A 16,739-nucleotide genomic window follows, 5' to 3' on the forward strand; every position below is an offset into this window, starting at 1 on the left:
TTTGTATACACCATAGCTTCTTTCCCGCTCATGGACTACTTATGTGAAAGCTCTTGAGTAATACACTACAGGTGTAAGTCATTCAGGAGTAATAAAATAAAATAATAATTTCATAATTTCATAAAATATAAATGCATATTATAGTAATAAATATAATATAAATAAATGTTATTTATTTATATATAAATAATATATTTTTATTATAGTCTACATCCAGAAATACACGAGGAATAGGACTTAAAAAAAACAGCTTGCAATTTCTTCACACATTTCCATTTTAACAGCCAGTTTGCAGTGCCTTAATAGGAAGCTGCTTTTCATAAGAAATCTGTATTTCAGTGTACTTAATTTATATCTGTCTTCAGTGTACAATGTTTTCTTTCAAAAAAAAAATTTGGTGTGTCATTATTTATAAAAATAAATTATTACAGCTCTGGGATAGCTCAGTCGGCAGAGCATGAGACTCTTAATCCCAGGGTCATGGGTTCGAGCCTCACCTTGGGCAAAAGAAATCCTGCATTGCAGGGAGTTGGACTAGATGATCTGTGTTGTCCCTTATGATTCTATGCCAAGCAAGAACTGAACAAGCTATCCATAAATCCATACTGTAAAACCATAAAATACAAAAAAACAAAAAAACACTTTAGATACAATTTCTAAAAGTAATGGCTTGAATTCCAAGTCGCTAAGATTTCAAAATATTAAGCAGTTTATAACTGCCTTTAAATAAAAAACCTTAAAGTACCCTGTCCCCTCCTTCCCTCTGAAACTTCTCCAGGTGTTCAAAGACCCTTCCTGAACAACGCAGGTGGGGGCTGTGGGGGAGGAGAAACCCACTTCCTGTGAACTTCCTTATTTCAATTTATGTTAGGATCCAATTCTGATTTTGGCAGCAGCCCACAATGCCCCAACGTACCTTATTCAGGAGAGCCCCCTACTGTCCAGAGAAGCTTCTTGATGGGTGCAGGTGGCTGCAGGAGAAAGGATGTCTGTAAATGTTAACCTGTATGCTCCCTGAGGGGGGAAACAGGTCTCCTAACAACACTCAACACACTGAACAAACTACGGCTCCCAAGATTCCCCACCATGCAAGAACAATTGCCTCAAAAAAAAGTTTTTTCACATACTTGCAGACTTCTAAGGTTTGAAGTTTTTTTCAATCCCAAAATTAAATAATAAAAGTATTTAAATTAAATCAAGAGGATGTACCTCATCTGCCTCATCTGAGGCACTCTCAGCCTAGGACCAGACTGCAGATTACACTGATATCCTCAGATGTTTTTTCTAATCCATTTTGTATCTTTCCCTAATCTGCTAATTCCCTAATCCCCATTGCTAATCAGATGATCAGTCTCAATTCCTAATTCAGGTTTGCTCTGGTTAATCCTAACAGCTACTGTTTTGCCACATATCCTAGATGACAATTGATGTTTAGCATCCTTGAATCAGTCATTATCACAGCATTCTGGTGTGGGGAGGGGATACTCCTGTGATGTGGCTTAGAATGCCACTATTATTTCCTGCTCTCTTTTTGCATGCTGAGCCCAAGGATGGTTTCTACGGATGGGAGAGATGCTTGTATTCTGCACAGCATCGCCACTCAAGCACAAGAAGATTGTACTGGGTACAGAAGTCAGCCCTGAATAATGTTGTTTACATTTAAAATAAAATTTCTGAAACTTAAAGTTGCAAAGATGGGCTGCAAAGTGTGTGAATAAAATCTAATCACTTTTTTAAAGCTAGAAAAGAAAGCCTACTCATTACCAGCAGCCACAGCCCTCTGCCTCTCCCTGTGACTAACTGAAGAAGCATAAATGATTAATTCATACAGGGGATCATAGAATCCATCTTTCTTGACATGAAATTTTGATTATCGACATACATAATTTTAATGTCTTTCTATTGCTACATGCCAAATATACACAATGGTGGCTCATTCTAATAATGACTAAATAGGCTACATCCCAGGAGTTTGATTTATAGCTTCCCCTTTAAATTTCTACCCATCTCCAGAGCTGAAAGCTGAAACCAGCTTATTCAGGGCTTAGCTGTGTCCTGTCCCTGACATTTCTTGTGTTCATTCCAGCTTTTATAGTTTCGTAGAATTGCTTGATACAGTCCATCTTGCTGTCTTCCTGCTACGGAAAGACTGCTTCCTGCTATATTATGCATAGAGGCAATGCTTTTTTTCTTTAAAAATGTTTAGGGGTACTCTCATTTTGACTCCAGAAAAATCACCATTTAATAGTTCAAATCGGGGGAAATAAATACAGTAAATGGACAAAAGTACAATGATTCACAAAATATTTAGGGGTATGTGTACCCCTGCGTCCCCCCATAAAAAAGCACTTAATAGAGGTATCTCTATCCCTATTTCATAACACTGGATCAGTACCGCAATATAAAGCCTGCATTTTATTTTTAAAGCATTGTGATATGCCTATAAAGAATTCATCTCCCTGTCTACTGTTTATTTAATCTGCTATATGTCTATTTAATCTCTGTCTAGAACTCAAGGTAATGTATTCCAGTTGTAGTCAAAACAGAAATATACGTAAAAGTACTATTAAGCTGTAAGAGATCTGACTGAGCAACCTACACCGGAACTGAGCATTTTGTTCCTGGATTGCATCCATACTCATACTTCCTATTCTAGCTCTAGGCATCACAGTCAGCACCAGCAGTCAAACCACCTGAGTATTTACATACCCATGTCAGATACCCAACATGGAGCTCTCCAGATGTTGTCTGACTACAACCATTAGCCCCGCCCAGCATGACCAACAGAGTTGATGGGAGTTGCAGCCTAACACCATATAGAGAGCACAATATTGACTACTGCTGCTGTAATCAGCTCTGAGTGAAGAGAGATATAATTTTTGAGAGTGATAATAGCACTGCTGCTGTCCAACAAGTGAACTTCAGCAGAAGTACTAAACGTATTAATCATGAGGTACCCTAGTTGGGTTGTTGAAAATATTTCCAAAAATCACTGAGCATATTGTGGTAAATATTTTGGAAACAATAAAAAAGCTGGGCTACATCAGAGTGAGATTATTCACTTTACAACAATCAAGTACTTGACACAATGATCAAATCAGGAGCATATATTGAATAGAAACTGTACTAGCTGTTGGACACCCTATAGCAGGGCAGTCCAACTTTTCATACCAAGTGGACCACAAGAGTACTTCAACATGGAAGCAGCAGGCTGTACACTGACTTGTCGCACAGGAGAGCAAGGCCAAAATTTGACACTTTCTGGCAGCCCTCATGCTGCCTTCCCAAAGCCAGCTTAGTGAAGTGTTGGGCTTTGGGAAGGAGGTACAAGGCTCTGCAAGGGTCTTAGAGCCCTCCCATCTTCTTCCCAAAGCTGGTAATGTGCTAACTAGGCTTTGGGAAGGAGGAAGGAGGACTCTGGGACCCTTTCAGAGCCCTCACACTGCCTTCAAAAGCCCAGCACCTCATTACTTGGCTTTGGGAGAGCAGTACAAGGGCTGGGAGGGGAGGGTTGGTGTCAAATGTTGCTGAGGACTGCCAAAAAAGGCCTCAAGGGCCACATGCGGCCTTCAGGCCATGTGTTGGACCACTCTGCTCTATAAGTTAGTACAAGAGCAGAGTACCAACTGTCCTGAGGAGGCTCAAAAGAGCAGTATTCCACCAAACCCTTAATAACTGTCATAGATTTTGGTGACCAGAATTGAAAGCAGAAATGAATCCAGTTCTGCAGTTCTAGATCAACTGGTCCACTCTTGCAGGATGATTCTGAAGTCTGCTTAGCAAACCCCAAACATTATGAGTGGGATTCAGCAAAAGTGAGTATGATTTAAAATATGTATATTTATATTATAAATATTTAACATATTTATAACCTACCCTTTGTCATGGGATCTCAGGGTGAAGCAATAAAGAATTATTTAAAACAACAAATCTATTAAACAAAACATAAAAGCAGATAAAATCAGTTAACATCAATCACAAAACTACAGAGAATCATCTATAAAATTCCCAAGCTAACCATTTCCAAATGTTTGAATAAACAGGCATGTTTTAAGCTGGCGCCAAAAGAAAAGAAGAGCCAGCGACAGCCATATCTCAGAGGAAAAGATGTGCCAGTGTTGCATCAAGAGTTGTGGTATTGCCAGTCTTAAATCAAACACATGAGCATCACATGGCAAGACCTGAAACTAAAACTGGATCACCAAGCAGAGAAGTAATTGTGTGTTAAAATGTTATGCCCTACAGTCACACTGACCAGGCCACACCTTGACCAAATCAGACACTCCCATAGATTTCACACCAATTCAACTCACATGTTTATAGAATCCAAAGTTAAAGGGATAGACGAGAGCAATGGCATGTGAGCATACCAAGCGTCATGGCAGTCTTAAAGTGCACACCAACTGGGAAGCTGGACAAGAACATGAGTTCCTGATTACACAGGATTCTCCTCTTTGTGCCCATTGTGATTGTGGTGGATGAAAGCATCCTGGCATCTCTGCTCCCCTACAGCCAAGTAGGAGATGGCTGGGAAGGAGAGGGCAGAGGGGCACCCGGGCAGACCTAAGAGTAAACTTAATGCCTCTGGTTGCATTGGAAAGACTGAAATGGGACCTTCTCACAAAGACACAACCACTGTCTTCCATTGCCCATCCTTACCCACTGTCAGGTTGTGGTCTGATGCCAAATCCCACAGAGAAGGCAGGTATTGTTGGACCCTTGATTGCTCTGAGTGAACAACTCACCCCAGCAAAGGTTGAGTGCAGACTAAGCTTTTTAAGCCTCCCACCTCCACCTCTTCCAGGCTCTACTCTGTTGTGGATAATTTTCAGGTTCTTAAAATGCCAGTCTTCTGGCCTGAAGATGGGTACTCCTCCATTTATAGTTTCTCACCTAGTGTACTTCCAAGGCTGCTGGACGTACTGTGGGAGACCTTTGATTTCTCAGGGGAAGGTGGCTGGGGAGCCTCATGCCTTTGATGCTATAAGGGAGGTTTTTCTGGGGGTTCCTGATGGTCAGCCTCATGCTCTGTGGACTCAGTGGTTCTCCAGCACCAGGCTCCAAGCCCTGAACCTAACATGGCTACTTGTCTGAGTCCTCTGTTGAAGACTCTATAGCCTCCAGCTCTGAATCTTGTTTGCAGCTGGGCCCTGAGGTCGTGACACTCACCCCTTTTGCTGCAGGGTGGCATAATGTACTTTGAAGTAATCTAGGGCAAGATTGATCTGGACAGATCTTCCTTTTAGTTGTATAACTGCCTCACATTTTCATTGTATTTCCTCTTCGCTTTCCAAATGGGGCGGGGGGGGGGGAGTTCATTGCGCTTGTTGGTCTAGGATGATAGAGAGTGCCTTAATCCTCTTTAAATGCACAAACCTAACATTCTGGTATGTGACTGAATCACTCCTGAATCACTGTGTGTTGGGAGGCACACATTGTCACCACTTTAAAAGAGAAAGGCAGCTAGATATTTCAGCAGCTAGAAGAGGGTGATTGGAGTCTAGGAACAGTAGAAAGAAAAAGGGGAAAAAAGAAAAAGAAAAAGCAAAAGAAAGAAAAGGTGTTAAGCAGCCGCTTCCACAGCTCATCTCCTGTTCCCCCAATCAAACTGGCAGGCTCTTGTGTCTCTCAGCTAATCATCACTTCAATTTATTACAGCCAATGGACCAGAAAAAAGATCTGCATTTGTAAGAATGTGATCATTTAGTGTGGCAGCACATGCACTTTGGAACTCCCTGCCTCTTGAGATTAAGCAGGCGTCTTCACTGCACTCTTCGGCACCTGCTAAAAGCATTCATGTTTAGACAAGTATTGCAACTTTTGTATGCTTTGAAGTATGTTTGCGTTTTATCTTTTTGTACACCTAATTTGGTCCTCATGTCTTATATGCATAAATCAGATATTTGCATATCTGATTTGCATTGACTCATGTACGCATTTTGAATTTTAGCAATTATCATCCAGTGTCAGTAAACATTAGAAACTTGATCCATGAGATTCTTTGGTGGTGGGTGGTTTTTTTGCTACAACGAACTAACCTTGCTGCCCACCACGGCATCAGCAAGAGCAACTGAATTCTGGTTTCTGGTGCATGAGAAAGGAACTGTAGACCTATCCTTGCGATCTGGATTCTGCGATTATCCCAGTAGGAAGTTATTCCATAAATATTATCATACTGTGAGAAAACTGATCATATGAATCATACTAAAGTGGCAAAATAAAGTTCTTTTATACTCCAACATAAAACTGGGATATAAGACATATAAAAGGGAAGTGTTTGTGATCTAGAGGTTTATTCTCTTCATAAATCAGATCTTTGCCAGTTAAATAGGCAAAAGGGTACTCAACAGAAGTGCATGACATAGCATTGCAGCTGAAACAAGCTTATAAAAGTATTTTGTAATGATAAAATAATTAGGAAAGATATTGCCAATCTGCATAAATATCATTTCCCAAATAATTGTGAAATAAAATGTAGACAGATATCCAGAAATAATCAAATATTTCTTCATCAAGACAGAGATGCTGATATCCATGTGCTTTTTGCCAGTCACATTGCAGAACTTTAATGCATTTGGTTAAATATTTACAGTCCACCCAAGGCCTGCTGGGGCAACATCTCATTTTCTCCCTAGAGGCTTGTAGGGATTGCAACTTTATTATCATGGTCATCATCATCAATTACATGATCATTAATTAAATTTCTATACCTCATCTGATATACAATACTATAATAACAAACAAAAACACTCCTCCACAAAGTTTAAAATGCCATAGATTGTTCTTATTATTAATATTATCCAACACAAACCCATTGAAATGAAAAAGATTGTGTTCTGCCGTTATGATAGTCTCTAACTCTTTTTTGTTTTATGTCCCTTTGCTTTTACCTGTTTTTACAAAAGGGGGGGGGTGGAACAGTGGTGAGAAAACTCTGAAATGTCCCTGATTCTGTTTGATGCAAATTTACACTTATTAAATATATAATGTATTAGGCATTATAGCTGATGTTAGGCATTTTCCTACCACATTCCTTTCTTTTTAAGTCACAGATGTGTCCAAATGACTTATTCCCTTCATGTTCTGGCTTATTTGGGTGTGCAATAGCTGACCTTTATCTGATTGGCATCTGATAGAGCACTGGTATGTCATTCTGTTTAAGAAAAATATATGCACTCTGTTGCCCTGGAGTGGGGAGTGGATGGACAATATTTTAGGAATTATCATTGCTACTCGTGATGCTTGTTTGTTTTCTTATTCTTTCAAGCATGGCATACAAAACGCAAAAGTTATGATTACTGTTTTTAATGACACGGAGACAATAATTGTAAATATCACAATATGACAATACAGCCTAATTTTCCCCTCTGAGATGGACAAATAAAATATTAAGAAGTGATTTAACTTCTTGCCTGCTTTATTGTTTAGAGAATGCCCTGGTACAAAGAGGCATGTTACCCTTAAGTACATCAACACATCAGCAGACATACCACCTCCGTTTAGATATCCAGGTAACTAGTACATCAAATCCTATATATGTATTCTATCATATCAGCTTTTGATCATACTTGGATCTCTTATACTTTCAACTTAAGAAGATCAACAATAATTCACAGAATTACAAACATCAAAAGCAGACTACAGCCAGGAATAAAAACATGCTATTATCCTAGCATCCATTTCTAAATCTGCATTATATTCCAGCCATTTGAATCAATAAAAGAAGCATTCTGATAGAATAAGTATCTTACTTAAAACATTTACAAGAGAAAAACCCAAATTGTTAATTCAGTGTATAATTCAAGTACTTTCCACTGTGACTTCTGATGTGTCCACCAGCATTAGATATGCATGTTGAGTATTTCCAACTGACACATCATGATTTCCTAAACCCAGATAAACTATTCCCCCTTTAAGACTGATCAAATGGATCAAATGCAACTGCAACTTAAAATGTTGTAAGAACTGTAAGAATGCTACATAATCTCACATTTATTTTTCATGTTAGTTTCTTGTAACATACTACTGTATATAAATGAAAAATGTTACTATATATTAACTGTATTATACTCAAAATATGGAAACGCATAGACAAAATATTGCTGCATCTCAATGAAAAGCCCACTTTCCTTTTCTATTCTGTTGCTATTGTGCATTGTTAAGAGTTGCATATCTAACAGATACAATATTAAAGAGCAAAGGGGGTGGGAAATAAAATAACTTATTTCTAACAGCTGGTTTTTTTTTAGAAATAGGATGCTAAAATCAGACACACACACACACGTGCTAACTCTATTTGTTCTTAGAAATATCACAAACCTTTGAAGAAAACCTCCTACAGAGCCACTTGTACCAGACTCAACCTGATGTTTTAAAATCAGGCACAGAGATCTTCAAGCATTAGGTTGGCCCAATCTGAACTATTTGTTTTATTTGTACAGTACCAGCAACTAGTTAGTGTAGCAGATCATTCCCCCCCAAAAAGAATGACCCAGTAAAATTGCTCTTCCTTTTTCTGTATCTCTGGTTTAGAATCATTATCTGTTTTCCCGGTCTAGTCTTAATGCTGTACATTTTACAGAGTATATAGTTCATTACATGACCAACTGGTCATGTTGTTCAGATGCCTGATTGTCATTTTCCAAAGCAACTACTCTATTCCCAATTTAAGAATGGTAAGTGCAATGCCCCACTTCATGGATCACTGCCTTGCCGTGGTGAAGGGGCTTGAATAACTCAGAGAAGTTATGAGCTATGCCGTGCAGGGCCACCCAAGATGGACAGGTCATAGTGGAGAGTTTTGACCAAACGTGATCCACCTGGAGCAGGAACCGGCAAGCCACTCCAGTATCCCTGCCAAGAAAACTCCATGGACAAAGGCAACAAGCATATAAAAGTTATGACGCTGGAAGATGAGCCCCTCAGGTCGGAAGGCGTCCAACATGCTACTGAGGAAGAGCGGAGGACAAGTACAAGTAGATTCAGAGCTGATGAAGCGGCTGGGCCAAAGAAGAAACAAGCTAAGAGGAAGGCACGTTTGGCAAACCCTCACTGTGATCAACTCCCACCCAGAAACCTATGTCCCCACTATGGAAGGATGTGTGGATCTAGAATTGGCCTCCAGTCACTTACGGACTCACTGTTAAGAGCATATTCATGGAAGACAATCTTACTTAGCTAAAAGTGATTGCCAAAGAAGAGGAAAGAAAAAAGATAGTTCATTAATAACAAATTAAGTACAGCTGATCTGAGTGCTGTAAAAGTTTTTTTAAAACTTCAAAGGGCTTCTTAAAGGCTGTGAATCAATCAATCATGCTCAAGGTGGCTTACAAATATATATAACAAACATAACAAAAGTAGTCATAAACAATAAACAAAACATCAAAAGCTACACAACCAAACTGAACAGTCTCCTCAAAAATCATAGGATACAAAATAAAGCTACAAAAAATAACAGTAACAACAGCAACAGCCTCCTAGCTGGCCTAGGACCAGGTCACCTGAAAGACCCTTACACACCAACCAGATTGCTGCAATCATCATCCTGACTGTCCTGCAGCTGCCTTGCAGTCATTTCGCTTGCATTCAAACCAAAGTTTCAGTGCAGCGGCATCTGCCTTTTGGAACACTGTTCCTACAGATGTCCGGCAGGCACCCACAATTTTGATGTACTGATTTGATTGTATTTTGGTGTAGACTGCCTTTTTATATATATTTATTTTTACGGATTGGTAGTTTATTAATGTCCTTGTAAGTATTGTTTAACTTCAAGCAAGGTGGGGGCCTAATGCGCTTTCAGTTCATACACTGGAACAAGTTCTGGGCTATATAGAACAATGGTTTGTATGCCCCCCTGAAAAGAATTAAATTTCTCATTCTTCTAATCTCTAAAACAGGAAAGATCAGCCTGGGGTCCCAAGATATTGTTGGATAATTTATTTATTTCACTTATTAGTTGCATGTTGCCCAAAGGTCTTACAACACATTTAAAAACAGAAACATAAATACATTACAGCATTACAAAGGATGCATATGAAACACACGCACCTTGACTACTATCACCCCTAGCAACCGTGGCCAATGGTCAGGGAGCTGTAGCCCAATAATATCTGGGATCCCAAGGTAAGGAAAGCCTTTTTTAGATAAACTAGAATGAATATAATGCCATTTGGGAGAAATTCTTTTTGAAGTGCATAAGAAACAGATTGATCATTTTTGATAAAGACACTTTTAATCAAGTGTAAGCACTTCAGTGTAACAGCCACCAGCTCATAAATCATAGGTTTAAAATTAAAAACCCCAAGCTGGTACTTCTGAAAAATTAGATTCTGAAGTGCTCTAGAGATAATTAGCTTTGCTTTTACTCTGTCAGCAAAGTCATTCCAAAGCCTTTAAGGCTTATACAGAAGAATCCAAAGAAGTGCAAATGGAAGTCTTGTGCTTTCCTGCCCACCCCTTCTCACTACAGCCAATAGTTACTCGTCTTCCACTCCAAAAAAGCCATACCTGGAGTGGCATGCAATGTTGTTGTGGGGCCTGCAGTTGGAGGCAGAATCAACTGAATTTGAGAAATGCCTGCCACTTATGGAAGAGCAGTTTAGATTCAAGTCATACCATTTTGCAAAGCTGACTAGGAATATTTTATTTCAAAGACACTGGACACAGTTCAGAGAAACGGAAGTACAGATCAGCAAGTGGGAGCTGCACAAACATACAGGGTGGAGTGAAAGAAATGGGGTACAAATGGTGAAGAAAAGCCCTTTGCCCCACTCTTGCACCTGCCACCCTTTCAGAATTTCCTATTTCCCATCTGTTCCCATGCTCCACCCTTTACCCAGCTCTCACCCATAGCCATTGGTGGTGGAGACAGAAAGAAAGTAAAGCACTGTATGTTCAATTTCTTACCCACACCTACAGGGCAGGACATAAATTGAAATATCCCTATAATCACTTACAAAAGATACAATCTATATCCATTGCTGGAATTGTATCAGCCATGAATAATGCATTTTATGCTACATTAACTCCGTGGAAATTAACTGATCCATATATAATTATACCTTGTGTGCTGTTTGTACTTCTAGAAAAGTCAGTGGAATTGAATTAAACATATAGGTAGTCTCAGACACACAGTGTATTTGTGTGTGTCTAGATTCTCCTACACACACACACACACACACACACACACACACACTCTAGATAGAAAAACAGATAGACAGACTCTTCTGTCATCATCATTGTTCCATAAAATGTTGAATATTCAAATATATTTCCAAATGGACTGAAATAAAATTAATTTAGCAAGAATTTCACATGGGAGCAGTAAAGCAAGTTCACTGGGCAAACTCAAAATAACCTCTGTCGCTTGGGTAAAGCACATGGGGCATGCACAATTTATAAAGAATTACTTCTGAAATTTAAATCTACCCATATTCTTCACATATTGTCCTTTTTTAACTAAACAAAGGCAGAATCATGAATCCTTCAACCTGGAACATCAGTGGCTGCATTTCCCCCCTCCTTATAGACAATAAGATGATAGAAGATGTAACGGTTATTGAGTACAGTACTATGATCCAGCCTCTTCATGGATCACTGCCTTGCCGGGGTGAAGGGACTTGAATAACTCAAAGAAGCTATGAGCTATGCCATGCAGGGCCACCCAAGATGGACAGGTCATAGTGGAGAGTTTTGACCAAACGTGATCCACCTGGAGCAGGAACCGGCAAGCCACTCCAGTATCCCTGCCAAGAAAACTCCATGGACAAAGGCAACAGGCATATAAAAGTTATGACGCTGGAAGATGAGCCCCTCAGGTCGGAAGGCGTCCAACATGCTACTGAGGAAGAGCGGAGGACAAGTACAAGTAGATTCAAAGCTGATGAAGCGGCTGGGCCAAAGCCGAAAGGACACTCAGTTGTGGCTATGCCTGGAAGCGAAAGGAAAGTCCAATGCTGTAAAGAAAAATATTGCATAGGAACCTGGAATGTAAGAGCCATGAACCTTGGTAAGTTGGATGTGGTAAAAAATGAGATGGCAAAAATAAATATTGACATTCTCGGCATCAGTGAACTAAAATGGACAGGAATGGGCAAATTCAGTTTGGATGACCATCATATCTACTACTGTGGGCAAGAATCCCGTAAAAGAAATGGAGTGACCCTCATAGTCAACAAAAGAGTGGCAAAAGCTGTACTGGGATGCAATCTCAAAAATGATAGAATGATCTCGATACGAATTCAAGGCAGACCTCTTAACATCACAGTAATCCAAGTTTATGCACCAACCACTGGTGCTGAAGAAACTGAAATTGACCAGTTCTATGAAGACTTGCAACACCTTATAGAAATGACACCAAAGAAGGATGTTCTTCTCATTATAGGGGATTGGAATGCTAAAGTAGGGAGTCAAGAGATAAAAGGAACAACTGGCAAGTTTGGCCTTGGAGTTCAAAACGAAGCAGGGCATAGGCTAATAGAGTTATGCCAAGAGAACAAGCTGGTCATCACAAATACTCTTTTCCAACAACACAAGAGACGACTCTACACATGGACATCACCAGATGGGCAGTATCGAAATCAGATTGATTATATTCTCTGCAGCCAAAGATGGAGAAGCTCTATACAGTCAGCAAAAACAAGACCTGGAGCAGACTGTGGCTCAGATCATCAACTTCTTATAGCAAAATTCAAGCTTAAACTGAAGAAAGTAGGAAAAACCACTGGGCCGGTAAGATACAATCTAAGTCAAATCCCTTATGAATACACAGTGGAAGTGAGGAACAGGTTTAAGGATTTAGATTTGCTGGACAGAGTGCCTGAAGAACTATGGATGGAGGCTCGTAACATTATACAGGAGGCAGCAACTAAAACCATCCCAATGAAAAGGAAATGCAAGAAAGCAAAGTGGCTGTCCAACGAGGCCTTACAAATAGTGGGGGAGAGAAGGCAAGCAAAATGCGAGGGAGATAGTGAAAGATATAGGAAATTGAATGCAGATTTCCAAAAAATAGCAAGGAGAGACAAGAAGACCTTCTTAAACAAGCAATGCAAAGAAATAGAAGAAAACAATAGAATGGGAAAAACCAGAGATCTGTTCAAGAAAACTGGAGATATGAAAGGAACATTTCGTACAAAGATTACCATAATAAAAGACAAAAGTGGTAAGGACCTAACAAAAGCAGAAGACATCAAGAAGAGGTGGCAAGAATACACAGAGGAATTATACCAGAAAGATATGGATGTCTTGTACACCCCAAGTAGTGTGGTTGCTGACCTTGAGCCAGACATCCTGGAGAGTGAAGTCAAATGGGCCTTAGAAAGCACTGCTAATAACAAGGCCAGTGGAAGTGATGATATTCCAGCTGAACTATTAAAATTTTTAAATGATGATGCTGTTAAGGTGCTACACTCAATATGCAAGCAAATTTGGAAAACTCAGCAGTGGCCTAGGATTGGAGATCAGTCTACATCCCAATCCCAAAGAAGGGCAGGACCAAAGAATGCTCAAACTATTGCACAATTGCACTCATTTCACACGCTAGCAAGGTTATGCTTAAAATTCTACAAGGCAGGCTTAAGCAGTATGTGGACCGAGAACTCCCAGAAGTGCAAGCTGGATTTCGAAGGGGCAGAGGAACCAGAGACCAAATTGCAAACATGCGCTGGATTATGGAGCACATCTTAAAAAGCAGAGACATCACCTTGCCAACAAAGGTCCGTATAGTTAAAGCTATGATTTTCCCAGTAGTGATGTATGGAAGTGAGAGCTGGACCATCAAGAAGGCTGATCGCCGAAGAATTGATGCTTTTGAATTATGGTGCTGGAGGAGACTTGAGAGTCCCATGGACTGCAAGAAGATCAAACGTATCCATTCTTAAGGAAATTAGCCCTGAGTGCTCACTGGAAGGACAGATCGTGAAGCTGAGGATCCAATACTTTGGCCACCTCATGAGAAGAGAAGACTCTCTGGAAAAGACCCTGATGTTGGGAAAGATGGAGGGCACAAGGAGAAGACGACGACAGAGGACAAGATGGTTAGACAGTGTTCTCGAAGCTACAAACATGAGTCTGACCAGACTGCGGGAGGCGGTGGAAGACAGGAGTGCCTGGCGTGCTCTGGTCCATGGGGTCACGAAGAGTCGGACACGACTAAACGACTAAACAACAACAACAACTATGATCCAGGGGTCTCAATGAACACGTGTGGGTTTTAGGTGCACCTAAAACTCCACCTACACATAGGCTGCTTTGTTCTTTTCACTGACTCAGGTAATGATATATACATCCTATGAGGAATTCCACTTCACATGTGGGAGTTCCCACATGCAACAGGGGAGTCCTAGATGTGTGAAGCTCCACCAGAGCTTTGGTTCAGGTCCTATTAAGAAAAGATATCTCTGTGAGATACATGTGCTTTGATTCACAGGGACTTATTTTTGGGTAGACATTTTTTAGCAAGAACATGCTGTTAGACCCTTGGAAAATTTGCCATGAATACCCTACATTTTCTCTCATATCCAAATAGGTCAAGGGCCAAAAGGCTGATTCAGTCATGGTGCCTTAGGAATCCATCACTGCCCATGACATTCTACCACACAGTGCCTGCAAAGTTACCAGATAGCAGCATATAGTAGTCCCTGCTCTGTCCTTGCTCACACTGTAGAGATGGTAGCATGGTTGAATGCTACCATTCTATCATGAAGCAGGCGAGATACGGTAATTCTTTTGCTACTTTCCATCCAGAAGCCCTTCATCAAAAAAGACATCACTGCATTGTGGGTGTGAAGAATGGAACTGCTGTCCAGGTTCATCATTGGTAATTGGTTTCTTGGGACCTGACTACTCCTCCTTGGTCAACTGTGAAAGGCAAATAGTTTGGAGATATGTATGCCTGACATTTTTTGAAAGGCAATATGCAGCAGTGGTCTTCCCTTGTCCTATGAATCATCCAGTGACCTTTAAAGCTGACAACGAAATCTGACATTTTTTTCTTTTGCCTGCTTGTTTTCTGCAGTTTGAAAGCCTTTGCTGAACATTGTTTGTGCTGATAAAACCCAATAATTAATGTTTTGCATAAGAAAAAATACGACTTCTGCATAGAATTTGCAGTGGCTGCCTGTTAATTACCAGCAATTAGGACTCCTCCCATTCCTAGTACCTTCTGGGTGAAAAACAGCTATCCTTTGAGGTTCAAAATCTAGAGCGGCTTAAAGCCAGATCTCTTTGAAAGTAAGGTTACCCCTTCAATATTTTGCATTGACATTAATACATTCGTTTGAGTTTAGCGAGTCCACACTTTTACTGCTTTACCATAGACTACATATGATTTGTTTATATTGATTTTTTTGGTCTCCTCCTGTAGTATTTGCATTAAGTTGTATGTGCCCCCCCAAAAGCAACTAATAAATTTAACAACAGCAATAATATTGCTTGCTTAAGTCCCCTGGAGATACTTGTTGGCCCATCTACTCTCTGATTCACATGGCATTGAGATGCTGTGGACTACAGCACCCATCTCCCCTAACCATTAACCGCGTTGCCTGTGGCTGACTGAAAGTCACCATTTGGATCCCCCTTGCTCCAACTTGTGCCAACAAATTCAAGTATTCTTGACAGGGAGACGCAACCAAATCTTGCCAGGAGAAGCAAACATTGGTACTTACCGTGATAAGTTCCATCTCCAGCTGAGGGGGCCCTGATAGTCCTGTGGCAAGTGGAGTGGGCCTGGGGCCTGCAGGTAGGCCCAGAGCCTGTGCCAGGCCAGGCAAACAGGAATCGCTGGTCCCTCACAACCTCCGTGGCTGGGGGACTCGCTGCTGCTGCTGGATTCAGGAAGACTCCGGGTCCCCCTGCAGAGAGATCCATCTCTCAAACGGCTCTGATAAAAGCCCCTTCCGCTGCACTGAAGCCCTTTCCCGAGGCTGCCCACCCCACCCCACACAGAAGGCCTCCCAAGACTGTAGGCACGGGGTGGGGTGGGAAGGCCATGAAATGGACGCCCGGAGAAGGGGAAGGAGAGAGTGGAAACCTGGCAGGAGTTGCGGAAGGGAGCAGAAAGAGGAGCCAGGAAGAAGAAAGTCCATTCCAAAATGGCGTTCCCGCCTTTTCTCTTTTGCCTAGAGCAGCCGGCAAAGCCACCTGCGGTGGGGCTGTTAGGAACTGGAACTGGAAATGGGCTTGTCTTAGCCTCACGTGTATTCTATAAAAAGATTTTACTACCTGCCAGTGGGGAGATGGGCAGAGGCAACCCAAACAGCCTCTCTCCCCCCCCCCTTCCTCCTACAGGAGAATGTCCCTCCTTTCAAGCAGCAACGTGTTACATTCACTTCACTTTTTAAGGTGCACACTTTAAAGCTTGTAATCTGTGAAGCCCAGTAATATCCACAATCCTCCCAGGCCAGGATTGAACACCTGCAAACTGCTTTATACCAATCCAGAACACTGATACCAACATTGAGCCTATGAAACCAGTGTACTTCCTCCTTCAGAAGTTCACTTGGATCATGCTAGGAGCCAAGGGTCATTACGCAGCCTTTGTGGGCTTGGCTAAACGTATACCCCTATAGCCCCCTTGTTGTCTCTTAGGGCAAGATTGCTGGAATAGGGCTCCTATCTTAAATTGAGCCAGATCATTTGTCCATATAGCACAGTGACATCTAGGTGTAAACTCTTTTTTGTTGTTATTAATTCCAAGTGTTTATTTAATAAAGTTTCACTTAATTTCTTACTCATTTGCT

General features: G+C 40.9%; 1 protein-coding gene across 4 annotated transcripts in view; it reads right to left on the reverse strand.

Moving 5' to 3' along the window:
* The window catches only part of ESR1 (estrogen receptor 1), a 197,848-nt gene extending 181,169 nt beyond the window's left edge, over positions 1-16,679 (reverse strand). For 2 of the 4 annotated variants that reach the window (XM_082215236.1, XM_082215239.1), the window contains exon 1: positions 15,666-16,676. In XM_082215236.1, the coding sequence (XP_082071362.1) occupies positions 15,666-15,680 (15 nt within the window). In that variant the 5' untranslated portion in view covers positions 15,681-16,676. Of the gene's footprint in view, positions 1-15,665 lie in introns of all 4 variants that reach the window. The other 2 variants (XM_082215237.1, XM_082215241.1) reach the window with 2 other exon arrangements.
* Positions 16,680-16,739: the final 60 nt, after the last annotated feature.

Source organism: Podarcis vaucheri (genome assembly GCF_965113315.1).
Source record: "Podarcis vaucheri genome assembly, chromosome: 3".
Lineage (NCBI taxonomy): Eukaryota > Metazoa > Chordata > Lepidosauria > Squamata > Lacertidae > Podarcis > Podarcis vaucheri.